Source organism: Micropterus dolomieu, linkage group LG04 (assembly GCF_021292245.1).
Source record: "Micropterus dolomieu isolate WLL.071019.BEF.003 ecotype Adirondacks linkage group LG04, ASM2129224v1, whole genome shotgun sequence".
In the NCBI taxonomy this organism is placed as follows: Eukaryota; Metazoa; Chordata; class Actinopteri; order Centrarchiformes; family Centrarchidae; genus Micropterus; species Micropterus dolomieu.
The window spans coordinates 19,519,737-19,543,603 of record NC_060153.1 but is presented as its reverse complement, the minus strand read 5'-3'; the positions used below and the strand labels follow the sequence as shown (position 1 = coordinate 19,543,603).

The following is a 23,867-nucleotide window of genomic DNA, read 5'->3' as shown; positions in this document are numbered from 1 at the left end:
GAAGGCGAACCTCAGGAACTTCCTGTGAGAGGGACGGATGGAGATGTGGAAATATGCGTCTCGTAGATCTATCGTGACAAACCAATCCTCGGATTGGATGTGACTGATAATGGCGGGGATGGTGAGCACCCTGAACCTGAATCTCCTCAGAGATTGGTTCAGGGACCGCAGATCTAAAATCAGACGCAGTCCACCGTCCTTCTTGGGAACTATGAAGTACTGGCTGTAGAACCCGGACTCCCTAACTGGCGGGGAAATGAGTTCTATGGCCCCTTTCTCCAGCAGAGAGCGAACTTGAATCTGGGGGGGCGGACCCGGAACTGCAGCCTGTAGCCCTCCATGAGGTTGCGCAGGACCCACGGGGAAATGCCTTGCGGGGCCTCAACCTGCCGAAAACCCGTGACATGTGAGCCCGAGCGCCTCCGGACTGCGGCCCCTTGGGGCGGGCAGAATGGCGCATGCTCGCTGGAGGCTAGCGCATCCCGAACGTTGACACGCCAGGATAACAACTCCCTGCTGCCACAAGGGAGGACCTCGGTCGCCTTCTCTCGGGGGGGGGGGAGGTCGGCCTGGTATGCCTGCAAAACCGCCACTGTGCACGCCTTGCCCACCAGAACACATGTCACGCGACATGGCTTGGTAGGCAGCGCCAGCTCTTTAAGGGACGACGCAAGGCTGGGCAAGAGATAGCTGGCCAAAGCATCCTCAACCCGGGGCATCGTCCCATAACCAGAGCCCTTGTCCCCCGCAACGTCACTATAAACCCGGAGCAGGGGAGTAGTCAAACGTGCTGAGAAGGGCTTACCCCAGGATTTGCACAACTCGTCATCCAAATCCGGGAAAAAGGGCAGAGATCAGCGTGGAGGCGGCGCGCGGTGCTGTAGGAAGCGCTCATCCAGCTTACTGGCAGCCTGTGTGTCTGGCATGAGCTGCGGCCAATCAAGCTGGAACTTGCCCACCGCTCGTGTCACCACCTCCAAGAGCTCGTCATAGCTTGGCGCTGACTGATGATGTTGCTCCAATACCCGGAAGTCTTCCTCCTCCAAAATGCTGAGCACATCCAGCTCCTCAGAGCCGGACAGCTGCAGCCTCTCCGGGCTCACACCCTGAGCCACGGGGAGAGCGCATCCGGCTGTCTCCAGAGAAAAGAGCCGCACAGGACCTCAGCACCCTCAGGGGCAGGGCCTCGCAATGGCCGCAAGCAGCCCCCTCGAGAGCTGCCTGGGCATGCGGCATCCCCAGACAGGAAATGCACAGGGCATGAGTGTCCCCAGCCGTGATGTAGCGCGGGCATGGAAAGACACACTGCCTGAATTGCTCACCAGCCATCTCTTCTGCTTCTGCTTCCAGGTAATCTTTCCGTACTGTGGTAGCTTTATTCTGCGTAGTCTCAAACATGCCAGAGTGCCTGCTGAATAGAAAAAAGCTAATGTGTCCGGTGTGCCGGTGTGCTTATATACGCCTCCAGTTACGCCGTCACACGCTACAGTTCTAGCAATGCCAAAAGGATTGGAGTAGTTTCATTCATGATTTCAGCCCTGCCACGACCAGAAGCGTTCCCATAGTGTTGTCACCGACGCAGTTCAAGTTCCCTCGAAAGGGAACCACCCTTTTACCTGACAGCAGGCAAAGAGGTACAACGATATTAAGGATCAACACTGCTCCTGTACAGCTGGGTAGGTCTCTGTTCACTATTACAATCATTAAAAAGCAGAACAGTAGGGCTATATTACATTCAGCAGTAAGTTAGCTAGCATTAGCTATTTTTCTGGATTTGTTTCGGGTTTTGGAAAGGGAATAAATCGTCCTTCTTCTTTCAACCTCGCTGGGTAGCGACTGTAATTATTACAAGTGCCCCAGGAAAAATACAGCAAAAGAAAAAGCTAGAAAACAACGCCTTTTGCATACAAGTCAATGGAGCGCAGCCATGAAAGTGTCAGACCTCAGTTAGAGCTAGACCTATTCTGTGCTGTGATTGGCCAGCTGCATATTCAGGGCGTGGCTTAGCGAAGGGTTAATTAGTAGTTTGCCAAATGGACTCTGGTGTATATTACAGGCATGCAAACTCATCACCTTTCTGCTAAATTCGCCATTTTGAAACCAAAATGGGTATCCTATGTGATTTGTGCAGATCCCATGAGAAAACATTTGGGGGGGGTCGGTCGTTGCTAAGACAGCAATTAGGCCTACCCGTTTTATCCTCTCTAGCATGAACTTTGCAACTTTAACCTATCTTCACTCCTTATGCCTCAACATAACAGCCATTCAGAGGCAGCGTAGGGCGGGTCTTTTTTCTGGTCCGCTACAATTCGGTCCGGAGTCTGACAGCTGAACACGTGAGGACTAGTCATGGTAAAAGTGACTCTTGACAGAGTCGAATCTTCAAATCTCGTTCATTAAAATGAACTAATCTTTTTTTGAGTCATTTCGCTCATTTGATCTAGGCTTATTATTGCGGCAGTGCAGCCCTCTAGTGGGCAATGTAAAAAACTGCGCAGTTCTCAAACACAGAAGTCTGCCAGGCTTGCTTTAATTGACAAAGTACAATACACAAATTCACCTCTTGATCTTTCTCTATCATCATTCTATAAAGCCCCATGGGGCCACAAACAAATTAGAAACATGTAAAAACCACAGAAATATGTTTTCAATACGCAATCACCACTACTCCGGCTAAATCCATCCACTTTCACACCCTTTCCTGAGTACACAACCAGAACAGCCACACACTCTTATTAAAATTCAACCAATTTAATAATAATCTGGATAAAGCCTCCAAGTTCTTAAAAGAACTCCAGCACAGAGGAACAAATAAATATTAAAACATAATATAAACGCAGCAGTTTGGCAGGTCTGGAGTCAGAATGGGCCACATCAGGTATGGATTCTGCTGACAGAGAGAAACAAACATGAGCACATCGCTCTCAAACACTGCAGGTTGTTCACCAGCCAACAGCTGTGAAACAACAGCACAGCTCTGTTAAATAAAAAGGAAAAGTTACGTTGCGTACCACAGGGCTAACGCTACACTGCTATGTGGCTGTGTTTTAATGTTTTAATGACCAGGTCCATTTGTTTTGGAGGAGGTAATTCGGCTCCCGGTAGAACCCTGCCAGGGTATAAGCTGTTAGCTGTAAACACTAGCAGGACTAAAGTTATGATACAGCTGTGTTAAAACTATAGCACAATATCACTGCACTGTAATAACATTATAATGTATTAAATGTCACATAACTAACAAAATAGATAGATAATGTCAGTCCAGTGACTGTTCTGTTACCTGACAACCGACCTGCCTCTCATTCTCCGGCGCTGGCAGTAACTCAGCCTGCTGAATGAACGACAGACTCCTAGGAACCATGTGAGTGGTGAACGATTAGTTCATTCCTGCTCCAGTAGCCGAGATGTCACGTGAAAAATGAACGACTCAAACCTAGAGACCCACAGTTGAGAGTTGTGAACTAATCAATTCTGCTTCCTGTGCTGCCTACTTACTACAGCCTGTAGACAAGCTGTCACGTGACAAATGAACGACTTAAACCCAGAGACCCACAGTTGAGAGTCGTGAACTAATCAATTCTGTTTCCTGTGCTGTCAGAGTCCATGCAGCTGCCGTGTAACGAGTGAACATAAGAGTCCAAGACTATTCAAGTATGCGTGAAAATGAACAAATTACTCCATCAGACTACCCATTCCTCCTAAGTCATATACAACATTAGATTAAATGAACAAAACGTTCTTTGAACGACGCAACACTAGTGAGGACGGTAAAAGACTGCTGAACAAGCTGTCCATCTGAAAGCAAACCTGATGTAAGACAGGCTTACAATGTTAACTGCCCGATGGTCAGATACAGCAATTTTGCTAAGTTTTGCCCGCTGTTATTAACCAGTAATATTAGCTAAGCTAATTGTTCAGAGCAGTGGCAGCGACCTGGATATAATGTATTTTAACATCAACAGGATAAAAATACTTGCAATAGCTTGCAACATGAAATGGCAAAGAACCAACGAAAGTGCTTTGATAAAGCTTTTTTTTGCATTTTTAAGTAAGAATAAACAAGCTACTGATTATAAAATGACCCCAAAACGTGCAGCACCAGTCAGTAGCTTTAACAACTTCTTGTCACAGTTTCTGTAGACGGGTTTCTGTGCAACGTCATCACCGAGATGCGCGCGCAACTAGGGGGCAGAAGGCAGCAATCTGTCTTTGCAGGACAGTTTATATGGCATATCTAGGTGTAGTGTTGGGCAAATTACTCATAAATTGTAATGACTTTGTAATGACTATTTTAGAAATGAATCCACTTTACTGGAACAATAATTAAACTGAGGAGTCACTGCAGCCTCTCAGACCAGAAGATGCTGTATCATACAGGCTATGGATATAGGTTATGTAAAAATATTAAAAAGCAAAGCAGGTCCCTCTCACATTTTAACTGATTGCGTATTCATAACAGCATCAATGAGTATGATTTTTACAGTACATAACATTTCTTAACGTCACTGGCTGAAATAGAAAAACAAAGCTGGTCCCTCCCAACTTTTTTAACTGATTGCGTATTCCTAACAGCAGCAGTATGATTTTTACAAAACATTTAACGTTTAAAATTAAGCACTTGTCTCGACTTTTGAACAAACGTCACTGTTTTGCACATGCTTTTATAAGAGAAGTATTCAGTGCTTTTACAAAACACGAAAAGTTGATTAACACCACTCTGTCCTGTTACTGCCAGTGGATGCATCACTGGCAGTAACGTTAGCTGCCACAGTTTCTTTCTACAGGCTAAGTTTCACGTTTCTTAGCAGATGCTTCAATATGAGGGAGAAACTTATGTGAAAGCAACACAGAATGCCTGAGAGCTGCACTGCATTAGATTCTGGAATACTACCCACGGGTGTAAATTTCATCTCACAGTTGGGGGGGGACAATAAACATAAAATTTCACAAGAGCAATTTTGAGGGGGACACAAATAATACAGCCAAAATTGTACTTGTAGGCCTATAGGATACGTGTACACAGAGAGAAGTCTTACTTCTATTTTTCTGGCCAACAACACAAAGCAAGACTTGTTTAAATATGGCTTAAGTTCATAGGTTCACCACACGGCCATATTATCCTAAATAACTTACATAGTAATTTAAGTTTCTTCTGGGATAGAGGATGTCTCTTCCATACATATATATATATATATATATATATATATATATATATATATATATATATTAGGATCAGAATCAGAAGGAGCTTTATTGCCAAGAAGTGTTTTACTCATACGAGGAATTTGCTGTGGTGATAAGGTGCTACACGTAGATAAACATACAGTCGACATAAATAAATGTAGAAATATATAAATATGGAATAGAAGAACAACGTTGCAGATATATACATGTTCATTATTCTGGGTCTGTGCAGTACAGAAGTAACGCAACGGAAGAGAATATTGTGTACATATAAATATATAAACTGACAACATAAAAAATATACAACAACAAAGATCAACAATCAACAACAAATATGTGCGACGTGCCAGGTCTGTGCCCGACACGAGATGAAACAGTATTTACATGTGCAGAGACATTTGTATCATTTGCAAGGGGGGAGTGTCAGTGGGGGCGCCGGACCTTGTTAATGAGGCTAGCTGCAGACGGGAAGAAGCTGTTCTTGTGGCGAGAGGTTTTGGTCCTGATGGACCACAGCCTCCTGCCAGAGGGGGGAGTCTGAAACAGTTTGTGTCCGGGGTGGGAGGGGTCAGCTGCAATCTTTCCTGCACGCCTCAGAGTCCTCGAGGAGTAGCATTTAGCTGAGACTTTTATTCAAAGCGATTACAATTGCTATATATATATATATATATGAGGTTGGACGCCTCTGGAGTAACTAGGGGTTAATTTTCTTGCTCAGGGACACATTGGTGAATGTGTCACAGTGGGGATTATACCCAGGTCTCTCATACCAACAGCATGTGTCTTATCCACTGGGCCATCACCAACCCTTTATGTCCTGGGGGCGGGGATCACTGATTTTCTGCATCATTTACCTGCACCTTAAGCTTGTTGTGGCACACAAAACAGTCCCTTAAGAACTGAAATTCATGATATTACAGTTCTATATATAATGGTGATATAAATAAAAACACTTTGAAATGATAAAGTTAACGTTGGTCCAGTAATAAGAGGAGCCTGTTGATTTGGTACAACTGATAAAGGTATATTCAATATAGCCAACAATTGCAGATATTCATCCCAACCTGTAAGTCTCTGGCTGTCAGACACGTTGTGAGAAGCCATTACTCCTCTTATCAAATCATACACGAGACCCTTTAATAACATTACCGTTAAACACAAACTCCCCACGTTCAGTCCATGCAGATATGTTTTTTGAGGAGAACATTTTATCCAAAATATGTTGAGCTTTATTCCTAGTGTTTTTTGGGCATGTTTTTTAAAATTTCTTCAAAAACAAAATCTCTTCCTTCTTGATTCTCCTGCTCTGAAGAGTGAAAATCCTCAGCGACCGGCATTGACAAAGTTAGTGTGTTGTGGTCTTTTTCTCCTTGTTTTACCATGGTGAGAAATCTCTGCAATGCGATGGAATATTTTTTTGCTTTTTCATGAAGATCTTCATTCTTTTGATCTAGAATGTCTTTAATAGTACGATCCAGGTCATTTTCAACAGTTTCAACAGGTCTTCTTAAAAGATCAAGCTGTTGTTTAAGTACCAGAAACATTTTTTGTGCATACTTCATAGTCATCTAAGTTTGTCTTGAAGCAATAAGACTCGTTATAAAAGGCACAGCAATACTCAGGAGGGGGAGAAGAAAACCGCCAGACTGTTTAAGCAGTCATCCGCCCCTCCCGATTATAATAATAATATAATACTTTACTGATCACCGAGGGGAAATTATTTTGTTGCAATTGCACACTTGTCAAAGTTGCAGAACAGTAAAGGGAAGCAATACCTCATAGATGTGTCTAGTTTGCCGAATACAAGAAGAAGAAGAAGAAGAAGAACTCTTCCTCTTCCATTCCCAACATGTGCTAGTGTGACTTGTGTATTTTGTGTCTCAATCATTGTGAGTGGAGGAATAACAACTTACCTGTGTATCATTGTTGTGAGTACAGAAACCGCAATTTAGGTATTCTAAAAATTGGTTGACAACCTTGTTTTGTTGGCTTCAGCCCTTGATTTGTAAATCGATTGCCTTTTTTGTAAATATAACTTTGTATATATTGTCTGTACAACTAGCAGTTTCAAGGAGTGAGAAACCCTTTTTCTGTTTGAGTACCTTTTTCTCCTGTTTTTTGAATTAGAAGCCTAGGTTAGAGGTTTGTCTTTTCTTTACATTTTGTTTTGGTTTAGGGAAGCTTTTTGTTTCTTATTTTGATCACTGTTCAATCTGAGTGAAATATAACTACTAATTTGTAATTCCCTTTGTTCTCTGGCATTGCTTGGGAATTGGAAGAGTGGGGAGCCACACCTGATGTTGCGTCCAGGTTGCCCCTAGACCACGGACGTAACATTTGTTTAAGGCATGGTAACAAAAGTTAAGGTTTTGATGCTTTGGTCTAAGCATTTCCTTTTAGTGTCTAAACAATTAGATTTTTTTTATATATATATATATATTACTTTCACTACCACCACCCTCCCGAAACAAAGCAGTCACTCTTGACTTTTTAACTGATATCATATAAATAACAGCAGCATGGAGTTTGTTTTTTTGGTTGTTTTTTTTTACAAAACATAATGTTTCTTAACGCCACCGGCTGATTTAAAAAATAAAGCAAGTCAATACCGACTTTCTGTACATGCATTTATAAGAGCAGTGTTTTTACAAAAACACAACAAGTGCATGGATCACTGACAGTTTCATACTGGTTACTGTGAAAAGTATGACTTAACTTATTTTGAAATGAGAAGCGGTAAGTAACTAAGTGCTCTACAGCACTGGTACTGGTTCAGTCATATGAGCTTGCAAGAAAACCAGTATCTGGTGGCACAGGACAACTGTTCACCCCAGAGCCAGAGACCTGTATTATGGTATATATACAATATGGTCACTGCAAATAACTGCATCACACTCAGAGGCCTACAGGGCTACATACAGATACCACAATGCAAAAGCAGGTAATGAAAGTTGAAATGTGTTATATTTAGTTTTTTTCTAAAACACAAATAGTTTCTCCACAACTATACTATAGCCTATGGTATTCTTTTATAGGTTGATAGGGTGATACAAGTGAATCATGAGTTAAGCATGACAATACAGGCTCTGTATTATGAAATTCAGTGGTAGTATACATAAAACCCAGGTGGTGCTCAGCACGGGTCTATAATGTGAGATATATATAACTATCTTTAAACATGTGCATCATACGATAAGCTTTGCTAAAATGGTTCCTTTGAATACTACATAAATGCCATCAGTGTCACAAGCAGGGTCCAGGCAGGAGTGTTTTTTCTATGAGAACATATACTTGAGAAATTGTTTTTTGCGATTTTTACGGTACCATAAATCATTTCAAGGTTTTTTCGTTTAAGTCAGAGTTATGGGTAGCATGGCTGCAACAGACACGTATGTACAATAGTGTTGCGGTGGCAGCCCAGCTGACGGTGAGTGCCCTGTGCTCTTTTGTTTCTTTTTCCTTCGTCTCGCATTTCTGTTTTCTCCCCCGTGTCTCCTCCCCTCTCCCACTGTGTGTGCTCTCTCCCTCTCCGCCCCGGAGCCTGGCTGATGATCCTCACCTGTGTCTCGTCAACCTCCACCGCCACACCTGCCAGCCATCAGCCTCATCTTCAACAGTATTTCTACCCCGGTTCTCCACTCCATCTCCGCTTGATCGTCGTCGCTCCAGTCCTGGTGCCACTTCTGCGTTCTAAGCTCTCTGATACCTCGTTCCCTAACCTGTTGTCTCCCGAAACTAACCCTGTCTTTTCTTTCTCCCTGCCAGGTTCACTCACCTCCGCCATCCAGTCAGTCAGCTGGGCTCGCCTACCTGCCTTCTCCCCTTGCCTCGCCTCCGCAGCGTTCCCCCGGCTTCCCTCCACGCTCCTCGCCCCTCTCGCCTCGGCCTCCTGCCCCCTCTCGGTCGCCTCACCTGAGCCTTGCCAGCCCCGCCAGCTCCTCGGCCCTCCGCGCCCACGTCTGCCAGCATCCAATTTACCCCTTTTCACCTCCCGTCTCTCCTCTCCCTTTTTTTCCCTCAATAAACCTCTTTTTCGAACTGACAAGCGTTGCGCTTGGGTCCGTTCTGTCCGAAACCACAACACAATAGTATCATAACACACTAATTAAATTGTGCAATTGCTTAGATCAACCTGACCTCCAACCTAAATGACCAAATGGGTTGTTTCTCAATGCCTCCCAAAACAACAGGAGCGTTTCACATACCAGTCCAGCAACAGGAGACCAGACCTTAACTATGTTACATAGGACACATTGCATGAGCATATCTGCCAAATCTCTTATTTTTCCCTTGATGAACATGAGAAGGATGGAGTACCTGCCAAAAGGCAATCATTTTGTCCAAGTATCTCACAAAATGGGATTCATTTGTCTCCCTCACCCTACCTCTCCTATCCATTTGTTTCTCTGGGGGAAGATCTTTCTGAGACTGCATACTACAGACCTGTTCGGATCCTTCCAGTAACATCTAAGGTGATTGCAAAAGTTGTCTCCAAGCAGCAAATTAACCACTAGATTTTGGGTCACGATTGTTTGAATGAAATGAAGTTTAGATTTAGACCGAAACATTTGAGACTGCCTTTCGTTATTATGTACAAGAGTTGAAACACATGTTGGATAAAGGACGGGTGGTAGAAGCCAGCTTTATAGATTTAAAAATGGCATTTGATACAGTCAAGCACATTGTACTGTTATCTAGATTATCAACTCATGATGTCTAAGCAAATACTATTGAATGGATGGCTTCAAATTTGAGTAACAGACAACATTGTACAAGAATTAAAGGAACAACCTCATTCTTAGACAGTCCTATTGGTGTTCCACAAGGTTTGGTTTTAGGCCCTCTCTTATTCTGTATGTAAATAAATGATCTACCATACGTCTGTACAAAAGTTATATGGTCATTTATGTTCATGCTACATCAAAACAGCAAGCTGCATCTCTACCCACAGAGGCTATGGAGAAAATTGCAGATTGGATGACATGTTCATGCTTGACACTAAATTTATCCAAGATGGTCGGTATGTTTTTTCCTTTAGGGAAAGCAATTGCCCTCCTCATGAAATTAATATCAAAGGACAAAGGGTACAGCATGTTCAGCACATTAAATATGTATGTGATTATTGATAGTGGTCAGCAAAACTGTATGCATGCAATGATATTGTCACATTTTTCATAATGTAGTCAACCTGGTCTCAAACAGGTAGTACATTAATGCAACCACTCCAGAGTCCGTATAAGCAAGCATTTAGAGAAAAACTTAATTCTCATTATTACTGTAATATAGGTAAAGTATGAAAGTATGAAAATTTAGTTCAGGGACAATCAAATATGTACTCATTGAGCTGTGAGACACTGAATGTGGACAGTATTGGTCTTGTGTGCCAGGTTAATTTTTTGTACTGATGGATTGTGTATTTTTAGATTGCGATTGTTGATGTTGTTGTGTTTTATATGGAAATGTATTATTGTTTTGTTTTGGGAGGATTGATATTTGAGTGTGTTATGTGTGGTCTGATTTGGTCGGCTTTTTATGAAATCTAAGATTTGTATTTATTATTAATCTTTAATAGTAATATCCTGCACACTACTGGCACCTGCCCAGGGACTGCACATGAGAATTAGCTTTTAGCTATGTTTGGTACAATACATATTTTGTGCATTGTCCCTGTCAAATAAAAAAACAGTAACCTCTCTCTAAACTTTTCTTTTTTTTTCAAATCCCAAGGTATGGATAAGTCACATGACATTAAACACGTGGTTGACGTAAAACAGCCACAGTTTTGTTAGATTTTGACAACAAAACTACTTGCTTAGGTTAAGGAAAACATTGTGTTTTGGGTTAAAGTAAATTAAGTACTTGCATGTAACTCAAGTGATGGAAGTCAGTAACGCTATTTAACCTAACAATAACTCAACAATTACTTTGTTTCACATGGGACTCAAATACCGTTCTCCTGTGTGAAAGTCCTCAGTTTGACCCATCCATCCACCTCCTTTCATGGACTTTGTCTATTTATAATATGTCACTCAACTTCCTCCTGCTACCATTGTAAGGCCACTAGAGCCAGCCAGCCATAACAAAAACATCTTAATTTTGTTATGTTATGAAGTTATATTGCAGCATCCCACCTATGTCACTGAAATGAGAGAGATAAATCATGTTGTTTTTGTTATCATAACTTAATTGATTCAACTTTGGAGCAAAATAAAACAGTGTGCCAGGATGCATTATGAGCATTAAGAATCACAGCAAAATGTTGCCGGTAAGGAAGAAATAAGGAATAAAGACAATGTAAGGACAGAGTATCCCATACCGTAGTTTCATAAGTACAGTATAGGTGTGTGTTCTTCACTGCTTGTTACATTTTCTACATAGTCCAACTTGTAAATGTACAGTTTATTTCATGATATGAACAGATTCTATGGAAAGAATAATAACGGGCACTGATTGGTCATGGGGCAAAGGGCTCTGAAATATGAAGAGATAAGTTTAGCAAGTGAAAGAACGACATTGTTATTTCATGAAACCTGCACATTTACCATAAATTGCATCAAGGTAACTGAGAATAGCAGCACATTATTGTATTTCAGAGCATTCACGCTATCAGCCACATCAGTAGTAAGGCACAGTTTTAAACTACATGCAGAGTTAGTTTCTATGATGCCTGCTTGGTTGAAAGTGGTTAAAGTTTAATTATTTTGTTCCTGTAAAGTCACTAACACTATAGAGAACAATATCAGTTCAGAACCCATTATAAAGGTTCTCAACTTAATGCAGCTAAGTGTTTTCATTATTTTTGGATGAATTCAGGAAATTGTTTCTGTAATTTCTTTCCTGGTTGTCACTTGTGAAAACCTTGAAACTCCACTATGTTTTTGTCTGTAATTGTTTTGCATGGATCCAACAAGTGTTATAAAGGCTGACCATAGAGGACCTATACAGTATATTTGTTTTGTCTTCAAAAATAGAGTAACCAATGAAATAATGTTGTTTTTTAACAGCCCAAATCAGGTTTTTGGTGAAACAAAGTTTTCATAATCTGACAACAGCATTATGCTTCTTTCACTTTTTCATCATAAGTGCCGCTGCCCTTGTAAGATCCCACATAGCCACTAGTGTCTGGGATGTCCTCGCGCCCGGCCTTTCCTCTTCCTTTTCCTGACTCATCGAACCGCTCCTTGTGTGCTCCAGTGTACTTGGTGGCATCGGTCAGTCTGTCTACTGCTGCTGCCTTTGCCACTTTCTAAAAACAATAGAAGATAACAATTACAGTGAAAAAACAATAATAAACAGGGGGTGATTTCACTCCTTTGTTCATTCAGGTTGGAAAATACACACACATAGGTTATCCCTCTGCTTGCCTTACTTCCATTCTGTTTCTCTCTTATTATTTTAGGCTATTTCCAGCACTTCTATGAATTAACCCTGTAAAAGAACTTCAGTTATTTTCAATTATTATTTTGGGGCTAAACGATGGCCATGGCACATACAGTAGGCCAGATTTAGCCAATAAAATCAAAATATCTGTGAACACATTGTTATAAATCTCACTTAAACAGAGATGGAAGTCCTTCTAGGTTCTTGTCCCAACCTTAAAGGGTAATTCTGGCATTTTTAAACCGGGGCCCTATTTTTATATATTTTGAAGTCTAAATGACTTATAGGTACAAAAAGTTTTGGAATTGGACCAGTAAATTGTCTCAGCCACAGAACAGTACGCAATGGCTGCAATGTAATCCTGTCAACCAAAAGTTGACTGACCACTGACAGGCTTAGATAGATATTCTAAGAACCATTACTTGTGTTCTTCATTACTTGTAACATTTTCTACATACTACCACTTTTTTAAAAAGGTCTATCTCTGTAGGGATCCTTTCCATAATTTGTCAGACTATTAGAATAACAATATGAGCCTGTCAGTGGCAAAAGCTAGCACTTTTAGTGGACATACTTTTGAGGTGATATACTTAATTTCAAAACTCTTGCATCATTTAGACCCCAAAATGTGTAAAACATTTGGGCCCATGTTTACCCTTTAACCAGCCTCAAACATATCTAACCTTAACATAAACGCCAGCACGCTCCACATTATATCTAAGCTTATACATGTAAACGCAATAATTTATCGATTGTAAGGTGGTGGGTCAATTGGAGTCCTATGCTATGTATAACACAGTAACAGAGACACAGTAAATGCAGTCCCTGGATGTTGCTTGCATCCACTTGGTAAAAGGTGAGTATGTTGTGGTTATGTCTGATGCAGTACTCACAGTAACTCCGATGTTGGCAGGCTCCTTCCCAGCAATGAGACCATAGAGCTGCTGAAGCGCCTCCTCTTTGCTTTTGCCTTTAAAACGTTTGGGAGCCAACTCCATCAGGGCCTGGTTGAACTGCTCAAATGTAATTACACGAGCTGACTTTGCCCTGAGGAAATACACAGTGTCAAATTTTTTCTGAGGAAAAACAAAATTATCCAAATAATGCAATGTGGCCATTTGCATATTATTATTATAATGCCACGGGGCTAGGCAGTGTGATTATTATTTACATGTGACATTTTTTACATAAAAGACCATGCACTGCAAATGTAAATTAGCAGTACATATTATTCAACAACTCATTCATCTAGAAAGCTAGAAAAGTAAATTAATCCACGGCTAGACACACATAGACACCAAGATGTAGTGTCATCACAACAATGTACAAAGTTTAATACAAATAAAAATATCTAGAAATGGGATTATGGTGTAATTATGATTACATGTTAGCTGAACAATGGTCACTGGCAATATTAAAATCATTTTGTCTTTTTAGCAATGGTCACCACTTTGGTCCAAAGAGAAACATCTCAACAACTATTACATGTAGCCTACTGCCATGACATTTTAGAAACGTTAGAAATGTTTCCGGGAGGATCAATTCTATAACCTTTGGTGACTTTTTCTCTAGCACCATGAGGTTCATATTTTGGTATTTTAGTTAAAATGGATCTTCAATATTGGATGGATTACCATGACATTTGATTCATCTATCTATGGTGAAATTACTTTGGTGGTCCCCTGACTTTTTATCTAGCATCATGGGGTCATCAGGTCAGAATTTTAATTTGTTCAAGTCTTTAAACAAATTACTTTCTCATCAGCCTCTGCTGTATTGCGTATGCGTTTATTGCTAATGGTGAACATTTTACCTGCTTAACAGCATGTTAGCATGTTTCCCTTAGAATTTAATCCCTTAGCATCACTGTGCCTATGTACAGCCTCACAGAGCTGTTAGCATTGCTGTAGACCGTTAGTTCTGTTTAAATAATTTTAGCCAAGTGCTTATTTGGCAAATAAGTGACACAACTTTTGTCCACTATGCTTTTTTTCCCACAGCACCAGACCACAAATTATTGTTCTAAAACTATTAATAGTCAAAAAAAAAAGCCTCTCCATGATTTTGTGCATTTGGAATTGATGTGCGCTGCAAAAGCTGATACCGAGTTTACTGCTTTTCTTGGCTGTTTGTTACACAGTGGCAGAGTTGCTGTGTTATGAATGTTTTAGCTGCGGATGGTTAAACCTGAATTAAATCTTACTTGACTTTGCTGAAAACTATGTCAACATCTGTAGTGGTGACGTTCTTGCCATCGATGATGTGACAGTCCTTGCAGATTTTGGCAAAGTTCTTGCCGTTCATTTCCTTCCCTGTGGCCTTAGTGTCTCCATGGACTGCAAACTTCTGGAAGGATGTCTCCACCTCTGCTATACTCACTGAGCCCTCAGCCATACTAACAGATACACACACAGTATAAATGCATTTCTGGTCAATGTGCAGATTAACAGAAGATTCAGGTACTGTTGACTAAGGTTAACACACAGATATATGATCTTTACAGTCACATATGGTTCAATTGTCCTAATCCTAAAATAGCCCTTCAAAAAGTAATGATAAACATCATTACTTTGGTTGACGTTGATTTACTTTCTATCCTTGTGAGGACACTTTGTAAAATTAAAGAACTCACTCAAATTCAGAATGACTCTATTAGCTGATTGACAATCGGTTCGGCCTGCCAAGAAATGGCTGTAATCATGGTCAGTCTAAGTGAACATTTTCTCTTTCCCTCTTATACACACACACAAACATAAACACACGCAGAAACGCACTTTCACATCCATCATAATGTTAGTGTTCCTAAAGCTGCTCTCAGACCAATTTAATTCAATCAGTTCAGTTTCCAAATGGCTGCTTGGCTGTTAAATCTATAGTGAATGAACATGAGCAGGCTCCTTGTCTTTATCTTCTTCTCCTCTACTCAGTCTATATATACACCACATTTGTCCATCACTTAATTATTTGCTGTTTGCTGAAAGGTAAGGATCTAAGAATGCACATTCAGAAAGCTTGGGTAATAATTGTCACATCTAAAATGCATAAATATTTAAAAAAAGGTAAAGGTAAAAAAAGGGTTTTACTGAAGGTATTAATCATTACTGGAGCATGAATTAAGACATCTAAACTGTCTGTTTCTGTTTCCCCTTTGTTGTATTAGGTACTACGACGTGAAAGAGTGATGCTGAAAGAGAAAGTAAAGTGTACCTGCTGCCGTAAATGGAAGGATGTTGTGAAAATATTCAGGTCAAAATCCTGATTCGTCTACAACTGCTGGACCTCTCCGTCCTCCTCTTTCTTCTTCTTTCTCCTCTGCCACTCCTCCTTCCTGCCACTCCCAGACTTTCTCACGATGACGACAGAGACAGAGAGATACAGAGAGGCAGGAGGAGAGAGAAAAGGAGGAGTGGGAGGAGGGAGAGAGTACCGACCAGCACAGTCAGTGACATCATGGGCACTCAGCCTCTCGTGTTTATTCAGTCTCATTAGCTCCTCGCCTCTTTGTACAGACTTCTGTTGAAACATTTATCACGTTCTGTTAATCTTATTGTTTTTATTTTATTGTTTTTATTATCATTCTATTCCATAGATCATGTTTTATTTTATTTCAATTGATTTATTATTTATTAAATTGATATTACAAGTCTTCAGATATTTCTTCTGTAACCCAGGTTTTGGGGCAGGGATTACATAAATAATGATTATCTTTCTCTCCATTCAACCCAGAATTTGCTGTTCTCACCTTTTTCTCCCATCTATAACACTAAACTCTACTCACATCTGTCTGCCATGTCGAATCGCCACTGTTCCCCCTCCCTCTTGCTTTCTCCCTTTTCCCTTTTACTGTCATTGTCACAAGAGCCCTCTTGTCTGGACAAAGATGAGAGCAGCCCTTCAAAGGACAAAGAGCACTGACAACGTAAAGCTGACACATTACAGGAAAGATTATCTCATCTCAAAGCTACAGATCAATCGAGTTGAATATCAGAGCCTTGGAAACAGAGCAGGCCTCTTTACACAGTGGTGAGAGTGTGATTATTATGTTTATCCCACAACTGCACTATCAACACTCTCAGTACATGGACCTACTATGTTACGGTTCGTGTTTGGTGAGCAGGTTGGAGGACCCAAATGCAGGACACGTTGAGCGGAGCAGGTATAGTTCTAAAGTTTAATAAACAAAGGCGAGCACACTTACAAGGTGGAGTGGCTGATAAACAAGTCCAAAAACAAGGAATCCAAACAAGAAACCAAAATCTAGGGATGGGACACTCGATACTGACGTGTCGACACTTTGTCGAGATACCGTTCCAAGGACACACAATCCTTTGATTTACTGCTGTAGTACATCCGCACCTGTAGGCCAAAACATACTTTTTGCCAGCAACAAATGTTCCCTGTCACCAAATTTTTCCAAGGCTGGGGATGTCAATTATGAAAAAAAACTCAGCCACAGCTGAATATTTCTGAATAAAATTCTTGACATATAACAAATGTGAGACATTGTTCCATTTTTCATTTATCATTCTTGAAACAACTTCAACTTTACTCAGTTACAGATTTTTAATCCATTACACCTCATCACTGCCAGCACTCATTATTAATTATTATTACACTAGGGCCTATATCTTTCTTACTAATTATCATTACACATCTGTTAATAAGCTACTGTGTAATACTGTAGATATCCACATTTATCACTATATTCTTAGATTTGTATACTTTATTATATTCTCTACTCACTATAACTTCAACTTTATTTCTATTCTGTTTAGGCCTTGCGAGTATCTGCAACAAAGAATTCACCCTCATAGATCAATAAAGTATTGTGAAAATGGATAGGGTAGTGGTGTGTGTCCCTGAACAAGACACTTAACCCCTAGTTGCTCTCAAGGTGTGCCCTCTGACACAGCAATTGTGATTTGCTTTTGAGAAAAGCCTCAGATAAATGAGTGATTACTTATTAAACAACACACAGATGTGATTTTATTGCAATCCCCATATGCTGTCTCTGACAATCTGAAGGCATTTGTTTGTTTGTTGTATGGTGATTTCTCTGAAACCGTGTTGGTCATGTACTGATAAGACGTTTAGAATTGTAAACGCTGGTCAGTCATTGTTTCAATGAAACCCCTACCAAGATGTGTCGATATCAAAAGTGACCAGTAGATGTCACCGTGGAGACGGGTGTCGAAGGGTTTCGAAGCCTCGACACAATTCCGGCACAATTGCTTCAAACGTTTTAGTGTGTCTTAAAGCCTCGCCTTGCCAAAATCCATAGAAACCGGGTGACAAGACGAGAACGATGAGCAGAGCAGGCTACACAGGACAACACACACCAAGACACTGTAACACAAGGTAATGACCGACAAAGACTAAACAGGAACACCAGGTAAATATACAGGGACTAACGAGCAGGGTGGGAGCAACACAGGTGACAGGGATCAAGATTAACGATGTACAGGCAGGCATGGGGAGAGCGGGGGGGGGGACTGTCATGCAGAGGAATCACTGGGGTAATAGACATGACACAGATTACTGAACACTAGACAAGACAGAACTCCAATACCCAACAGACCAAAATAACAGATAATAAACTGACCAAACTCAAAAGTGCAAAACATGGCAAGGCTGACAGGCAGAGTGTGACATACTATCTCTTATACTAAACTTTATACTGCCATTAATTCCATATGTAATATTCAACCCTTACCAATTACTATTCATACTTACAGTGGTGGATGGTTAGTAACAATGTTCAATTCTGAAAGTGCATTTTAAAAAGTATTTAATTCATTTAATGTACTAAACAAAACGTGCAGTTGGTTGTTACTATTGGTAGTAGTATCATCAGTAATCTCATTATTTCTGATTAAACAGATAGTTTGTTGAATTTTTTGAAAATGACAGGAAATTGCTATTACTGGGTGAGCTCTAATAATAAATAGGCCATCACATCCACAAGTATTAGTATAAAGCATCTAAACCATGATATATGATTAAAAGGGCAGATTTAACCCTAAGCAGACTCAAGCTTTCTTTCTTTCCCCGGCACCCCTAGCATTTCTTATATTTCTTAAGCCACCAGCTGCTTTGAGCCTGTGTAAAGAGACTCAGATTCAGCAATTATATTTATATGAAACAAGATAATAACTATTTCCAAAGCCATTTTGATTTTCACGTACATTTGTGACATCAACGTCCTATTCTGACATTTCTAGCCCATATACTGTAAGTTATAGGTATACGTTATACAGTATACATACATAACTTCTGAGTTTGAAGTATATGGAAATTTGGTATTTTTCCATACATTAGTCTTAAATGTAAACATGTTGCTTCTGGCATTACCGAATTAATGTTTTACGGTAAAAACATTAAATTCCTTTTTACAAATGCATGAGATATTGTTTCATAAAGTATACAAAGTAAATGCCATGCATACAAGTTTCTAGCCATGGCTAATTTGTAACCCTTTTGGAATTTTAGTATTTTAGTATTTATTTGCATCTAACAAATGCCTTTAAATTATATATATACAGTATGTAAAAGTGTTTATTATTTATATTATCATCGTACCTTGCATTGTTTTTCAGGTTTACTCTATGGGTACCCACATACTTGTACTGCTGCTCACAGGATAAACAGAACTAGTTGTTTTGACATCATGCACTATCATGAAACTCACTGGAAAGCTGAAGGGCATATGTCAGTTTTTATTTTGCTGACAATTTGACTTTACTGTGTGAGCTTACCTGAAATTCTTGCTTGTTAAGCAGATTCCTTCATGGTTGCAGACCTCAGTGTTTACACTCAGATGCTGGAAAAAGGGTTGTGTGGGAAGACATCACCTGTCTGATTACAGTAGAAACAAAGCCTTCCCTTTAAATATCAACAGAAAACGACATTGTGGGATTACAGGAGCCTGTTGTTGGACATACCCATATTAAAAGCTTGGGGATTCACCCATGACACAAATTGACTAAAAACTATTCTGATCCAGAGTTTGTCCCATTTGTCTCATCTAACATCATGGCTGATCCTATTTCCCCTGTACCATCAGAGGCTTACTGTCCTCTGTGTATGGACACATTGAGAGACCCGGTCACCATCCCCTGTGGAGACACCTACTGCTTGGAATGCATAAAGATCTACTGGGACCAGTTAGACCACATGGGTTTGTACAGCTGCCCACAGTGCCGTACAACCTTCACACCACGGCCCGTGCTGAGACGCAATCCGCCCGACGTAAAACCTAAGCCGCAGCGCCAACTTCCGGAGCTCAGTCCTTTCCCCTACATGCAGCGGGAATCCTTCTGCGATTTCTGTATTGGCCGCCGTAACAAGGCCGTCAAGTCGTGCCTCGTGTGCCTAGCCTACTACTGTGAAACGCACGTCAAGCCACATTATGAGTCGTCCACCTTCAGGAGACACAAGCTGGTGGATGAGACGGGCCACCTGGACAGGAAGATCTGCCCCCAGCATGAGAAAGGCCTGGAGCTGTTCTGTCGCTCTGACCAGATGTGTATCTGTGTGCTGTGTACTGTCAAAGAGCACCGCAGCCACAACATTACCTCAGCAGAAGAAGAGCGCATCGAAAAACAAGTGAGTCCGATTAGTTTGTGTGTCAACGTGTGGGAGATATTCATCCTGTGTGCTCTGAATAAACAGTTTGGAAGCCATTCAAATTGAAATTGAAAAAATTTAATTTTGGAGGAGGGACAAACTCTCTCGCACCAAAGCCTCATCCAAAATCACCCAAAATGCCGCAGATTATACACTAAAGTGACTGTGATTTACAAAAGCCTTACTGTCACATTCTTCCAATAGAAAGTCTTGTTGGCCACCCAGTCTGAAGTCCAGCGCATCACTCAGGAGAGGATAAAGGAGCTGCAGGAGCTCAAACATAATGTAGACATTCTCAAAGTAAGATCAGGCATTTCCTAATCAGACATAAAGCATTCGGCTGATGCAATGCAACATTGTGTATTTAGGAGCAATATGATAATATGAGATGTTTTACAAAAATGTTAATGCCACTATGTATAGAATTTGAAAAAAAGGTATCTGGTTTCAAATATCACACTTCATCTGTCGTGATCCTGGTCTGATTCAGTTTTGTCCTTTGCATTATGTTAGGCCCAGCCTGTATTAATTCTTGTTTATAGTCTAATCTGTCTTCTCATTTTATATTTTGGCCTTGTGTGTTCTGTGTTTGATCTTTGTTTTAGTCTGTTCGGTTTTAGTTATCTTAGTCTGCTCTGTTTGTGGGTTCGGTATCTGCTTGCTATGGACTTTATTATCGCACTGCATGGATTCAGCCTTGTTTTGGACTTTCTCTGCACCATTGTGTACGCCCTATGTTCAGTAACTGAAAAATAAACATCCATAACTGCCTTCAGCGCTTCGGTGTCTTGCATTTGGGCTCAAACACCTCAGTCACATGACCGACCCTGACACCATCCTTTTCTGTAACCTCTCAAAAAAACTGATTTTACCTTTTAGAGTTGTGCCCAGCGAGCTCAGGCAGGAAGTGATAAGACATTCCACGAAATGCTGCAGGCGGTGGAGCGCTGGAAGGCTGAAATCAATCAGATGATAGTGACCAACATGCAGTCAGTCGTGTCGCAGGCTAAGGGCTATGTGGAGCGTCTGGAGCAGGAGATCATGGAGCTGCAGCGCAGAGACACAGAGCTACGGCAGATCATCGAAACAGAGGACAACATTCATTTTCTGCAGGTGCTGAAAGACCATACAGAGCTGCAAGAAATATAATGTAATATAAATCTGAGGGAATACTACATGTAGGCTACATAGATGAATGTTTTACACTCAGAAACTTACTGCTGTTCGGGGGAGTTTGCAATTAACTTTGACTCGTCATTGTCTTGTCACTGCGGGCAGAGATGTTTACACTTCAGACACTATAATCTGTTAGTTACATGTAATCTTGAAGATATCTTTTTTAACATGAAAATACTGCTTAGGTTAAGATTCTTTTAATACAAGATCAGCACATGTCTTTTGCTGCTTTGTTTGCATAAGAAAAAAAAGGATCAGCAGGATCAACATTAGTGCTGGTAAAATTAACCATTTATACTTGTACAACTTTTTACATGGCAATTTATTCATGTCACATGTAAACATCTTTGTCTGCTTCATGTGCTGTTTAAATAGCAGATGATAACTGTAATGTTGAATAAGTAAATGTAGTATCAACTGTAAATACTGTTTATATTCTTTTGATTGGGGCGAGGCTACTTTCTTAGTTTGTATTTCTGACTTGTTGACTGGATCATGAAGCTGCTATTTCTTGTTGAATAGAATTTTCCGACCCTGTGTGCTCCTCCTGAGGCCATGGTGCCGAAAGTGCTTATCAACCCTCAGTTCTCCTTTGGAGAGATGAGCAAGACAGCCACAGAGATGAAGGAACATGTGGATGACATCTGTAAGAAGGAATTGAGCAAAATCTCCAAGACAGGTTCATGTCTTATAGACAACATTGACAAAATATCATTATAATGTGACAACCATAAAGTGGGTCAGTAACAGGCTAACCTAATGCTGTATCATCTTCACAGTCAGTGAAACCCCTGTGTACATATTGTTGCCAAGAAATGGAGAAAAACAACTCAAAGGTAAATGTCTGTTAACTGAAATACTTACAACTTTACTTACCTAAGCACACGTGAATATAGATCATATAGATTTTATTTTTGGGATGAGAACCAGAAAGATGTAGATTAAAAGTTGATTTATGTGATTGACCTCATATTTATTTGAAAATAAACAATTAAATAAAATTGAAAGTAATATTTGTCAGTGTTTTCATGTCCAAGCAGTTCCTTCTGGAGTTGATTTACAGGAGCCAAAAACCAGGAAAGACTTCTTAAGATGTGAGTAATGCGATTATGGTTCAGCCTGTTGTTTGCCTATCACTGTTGTCAGAAACAAAGCAATTACTTTGTCATATTTGTTTTTCCTATATATATATTTAGTTTTTTCAGATATTTAATAGTTAGTTGGTTGAAAATCAGACAGAGTGAGGGAAAGTGATCAATGAGATGCTCCACCTCTAAACATAAATAATTAAGAAATGTGTACTGTGTATGGCTGTCTTCGCTCAGACTGCTGCAAGATGTCCATTGATCCAAACACGGTCTCTAAAGAGCTGGTCTTGTCGGACAGGAACCAGAGGGTCACCCGGAAGAAAACAATCCAGTTTTATCCAGATCATCCGGAACGCTTTGATGGCTTCTGCCAGGCGCTGTGCAAGGAGCCTCTGACTGGTTTCCGATTTTACTGGGAGGCAGAGTGGAGCGGGGAGTTTTCCATCGGGGTGGCCTACAAGAGCATCAGTCGCAAGGGGAAGAGTTCGCACAGCCTGCTGGGCTACAACGACAAGTCTTGGAGTCTCCTTTGCTCAGACTCAGGCTACTCTGCCTGGCACAACAAAGTAGACAGAGACCTTCCTGATGCTCCCAAGGCCACACGAATTGGTGTGTACCTGGATTATGCAGGCAACACTGTGGCCTTTTACTCAATATCAGAGGCCATGGAGCTTATCCACAGATTCAAAGCTCAGTTTAGTGAGCCTTTGTATGCTGGTTTTGGTGTGGGCTCCTCTGTTACCCTCTGCCAGCTACAGCCATTGTGAAGGGTTCAGAACTTACATGTACTGTATACAGTGTTAGATATTGACTGTACAGTACAAGGTAAAGTTATGGTCTGCCAAATTGAATGCATATTATAAGTGTCACGATGGGTAATGTGAGGGCAATGGGGATTGGACCCAAATACAGACAGAACAGGCAGACTGGTGAAGTTCAAGGATTTATTGTTAAGGAATGGGCTTACAGGCAAGTGTTGTTAGGCAGGAGATATCCACTCAAATGCAAATGGAAACGACTGAACTGGCAATTAAGAAAGGAAACGAACTTGTATTTCACTAACAAAGACCACGCCTACGAACGTAGAAGATTAACAATGGTTTATTGCTTGTAATGGAGCCGAGATGGAAGAGAAAGGATCGAGTGCCCGGAGGGTGGGCTGAGGGATGTAGGGAAGGGGGGGGTGGGGGGGAAGTTGTGCTTAAGTACTAGGTGTGCGGAAATTGGATGAGTTTAAGGCGTGGCCTTAGTTCCCGAATCTAGTTTATAAAACTTCATATATGGTGAGTGGCTGAGAGAATGAGTTGCAAGTGAGGAGTGGGCCATGTAACTGTGGAGCAGATGTGACAAGTGAGGCCCCGTGTGTAGTTGGGGAGGAAATTGCAGTCAGTTGACAGGGAAAGTAGAGAAAGT

General features: G+C 40.8%; 2 protein-coding genes across 5 annotated transcripts; one reads left to right on the top strand and one right to left on the bottom strand.

Annotated features, from left to right (window-relative positions):
- Positions 1-11,978: 11,978 nt before the first annotated feature.
- tppp2 (tubulin polymerization-promoting protein family member 2) lies at positions 11,979-15,829 on the bottom strand. The gene is made up of 4 exons (XM_046047923.1): positions 15,772-15,829; positions 14,768-14,959; positions 13,458-13,611; positions 11,979-12,430 (listed from the first exon to the last, which is right to left on the bottom strand). The coding sequence occupies exons 2-4, from the start codon at positions 14,956-14,958 to the stop codon at positions 12,239-12,241; spliced, it is 537 nt and encodes a 178-aa protein (XP_045903879.1). The 5' UTR covers position 14,959; positions 15,772-15,829; the 3' UTR covers positions 11,979-12,238.
- Positions 15,830-17,802: 1,973 nt separating this feature from the next.
- On the top strand, positions 17,803-23,612 carry ftr84 (finTRIM family, member 84). Of its 4 annotated transcripts, XM_046047625.1 has the most exons (8): positions 17,803-17,922; positions 19,628-20,169; positions 20,395-20,490; positions 21,070-21,303; positions 21,889-22,045; positions 22,146-22,202; positions 22,404-22,460; positions 22,692-23,612. In XM_046047625.1, exons 2-8 carry the CDS (start codon positions 19,648-19,650, stop codon positions 23,219-23,221), a joined length of 1,653 nt encoding a protein of 550 aa, XP_045903581.1. In that variant the 5' UTR covers positions 17,803-17,922; positions 19,628-19,647; the 3' UTR covers positions 23,222-23,612. The 4 variants fall into 4 exon arrangements, with proteins under 4 accessions (XP_045903581.1, XP_045903580.1, XP_045903579.1 ...); XM_046047624.1 differs by lacking the exon at positions 17,803-17,922 and having other exon boundaries at positions 19,597-20,169; positions 21,889-22,012; positions 22,407-22,460; XM_046047623.1 differs by lacking the exon at positions 17,803-17,922 and having other exon boundaries at positions 19,597-20,169; positions 22,407-22,460.
- Positions 23,613-23,867: the final 255 nt, after the last annotated feature.

Bases quoted from the DNA above. Each gene is read 5' to 3' on its own strand.
- ftr84 (XM_046047622.1), top strand. From the start codon at position 19,597: ATGGCTGATCCTATTTCCCCTGTACCATCAGAGGCTTACTGTCCTCTG. The intron at 20,170-20,394 runs GTGAGTCCGATT...TTCTTCCAATAG, and splicing joins AAGAGCGCATCGAAAAACAA to AAAGTCTTGTTGGCCACCCA. The intron at 22,046-22,145 runs GTTCATGTCTTA...TCATCTTCACAG, and splicing joins GAGCAAAATCTCCAAGACAG to TCAGTGAAACCCCTGTGTAC.
- tppp2 (XM_046047923.1), bottom strand. From the start codon at position 14,958: ATGGCTGAGGGCTCAGTGAGTATAGCAGAGGTGGAGACATCCTTCCAG. The intron at 13,612-14,767 runs GTAAGATTTAAT...GTATTTCCTCAG, and splicing joins ATAGTTTTCAGCAAAGTCAA to GGCAAAGTCAGCTCGTGTAA. The intron at 12,431-13,457 runs GTGAGTACTGCA...TATTGTTTTTAG, and splicing joins CTGCCAACATCGGAGTTACT to AAAGTGGCAAAGGCAGCAGC.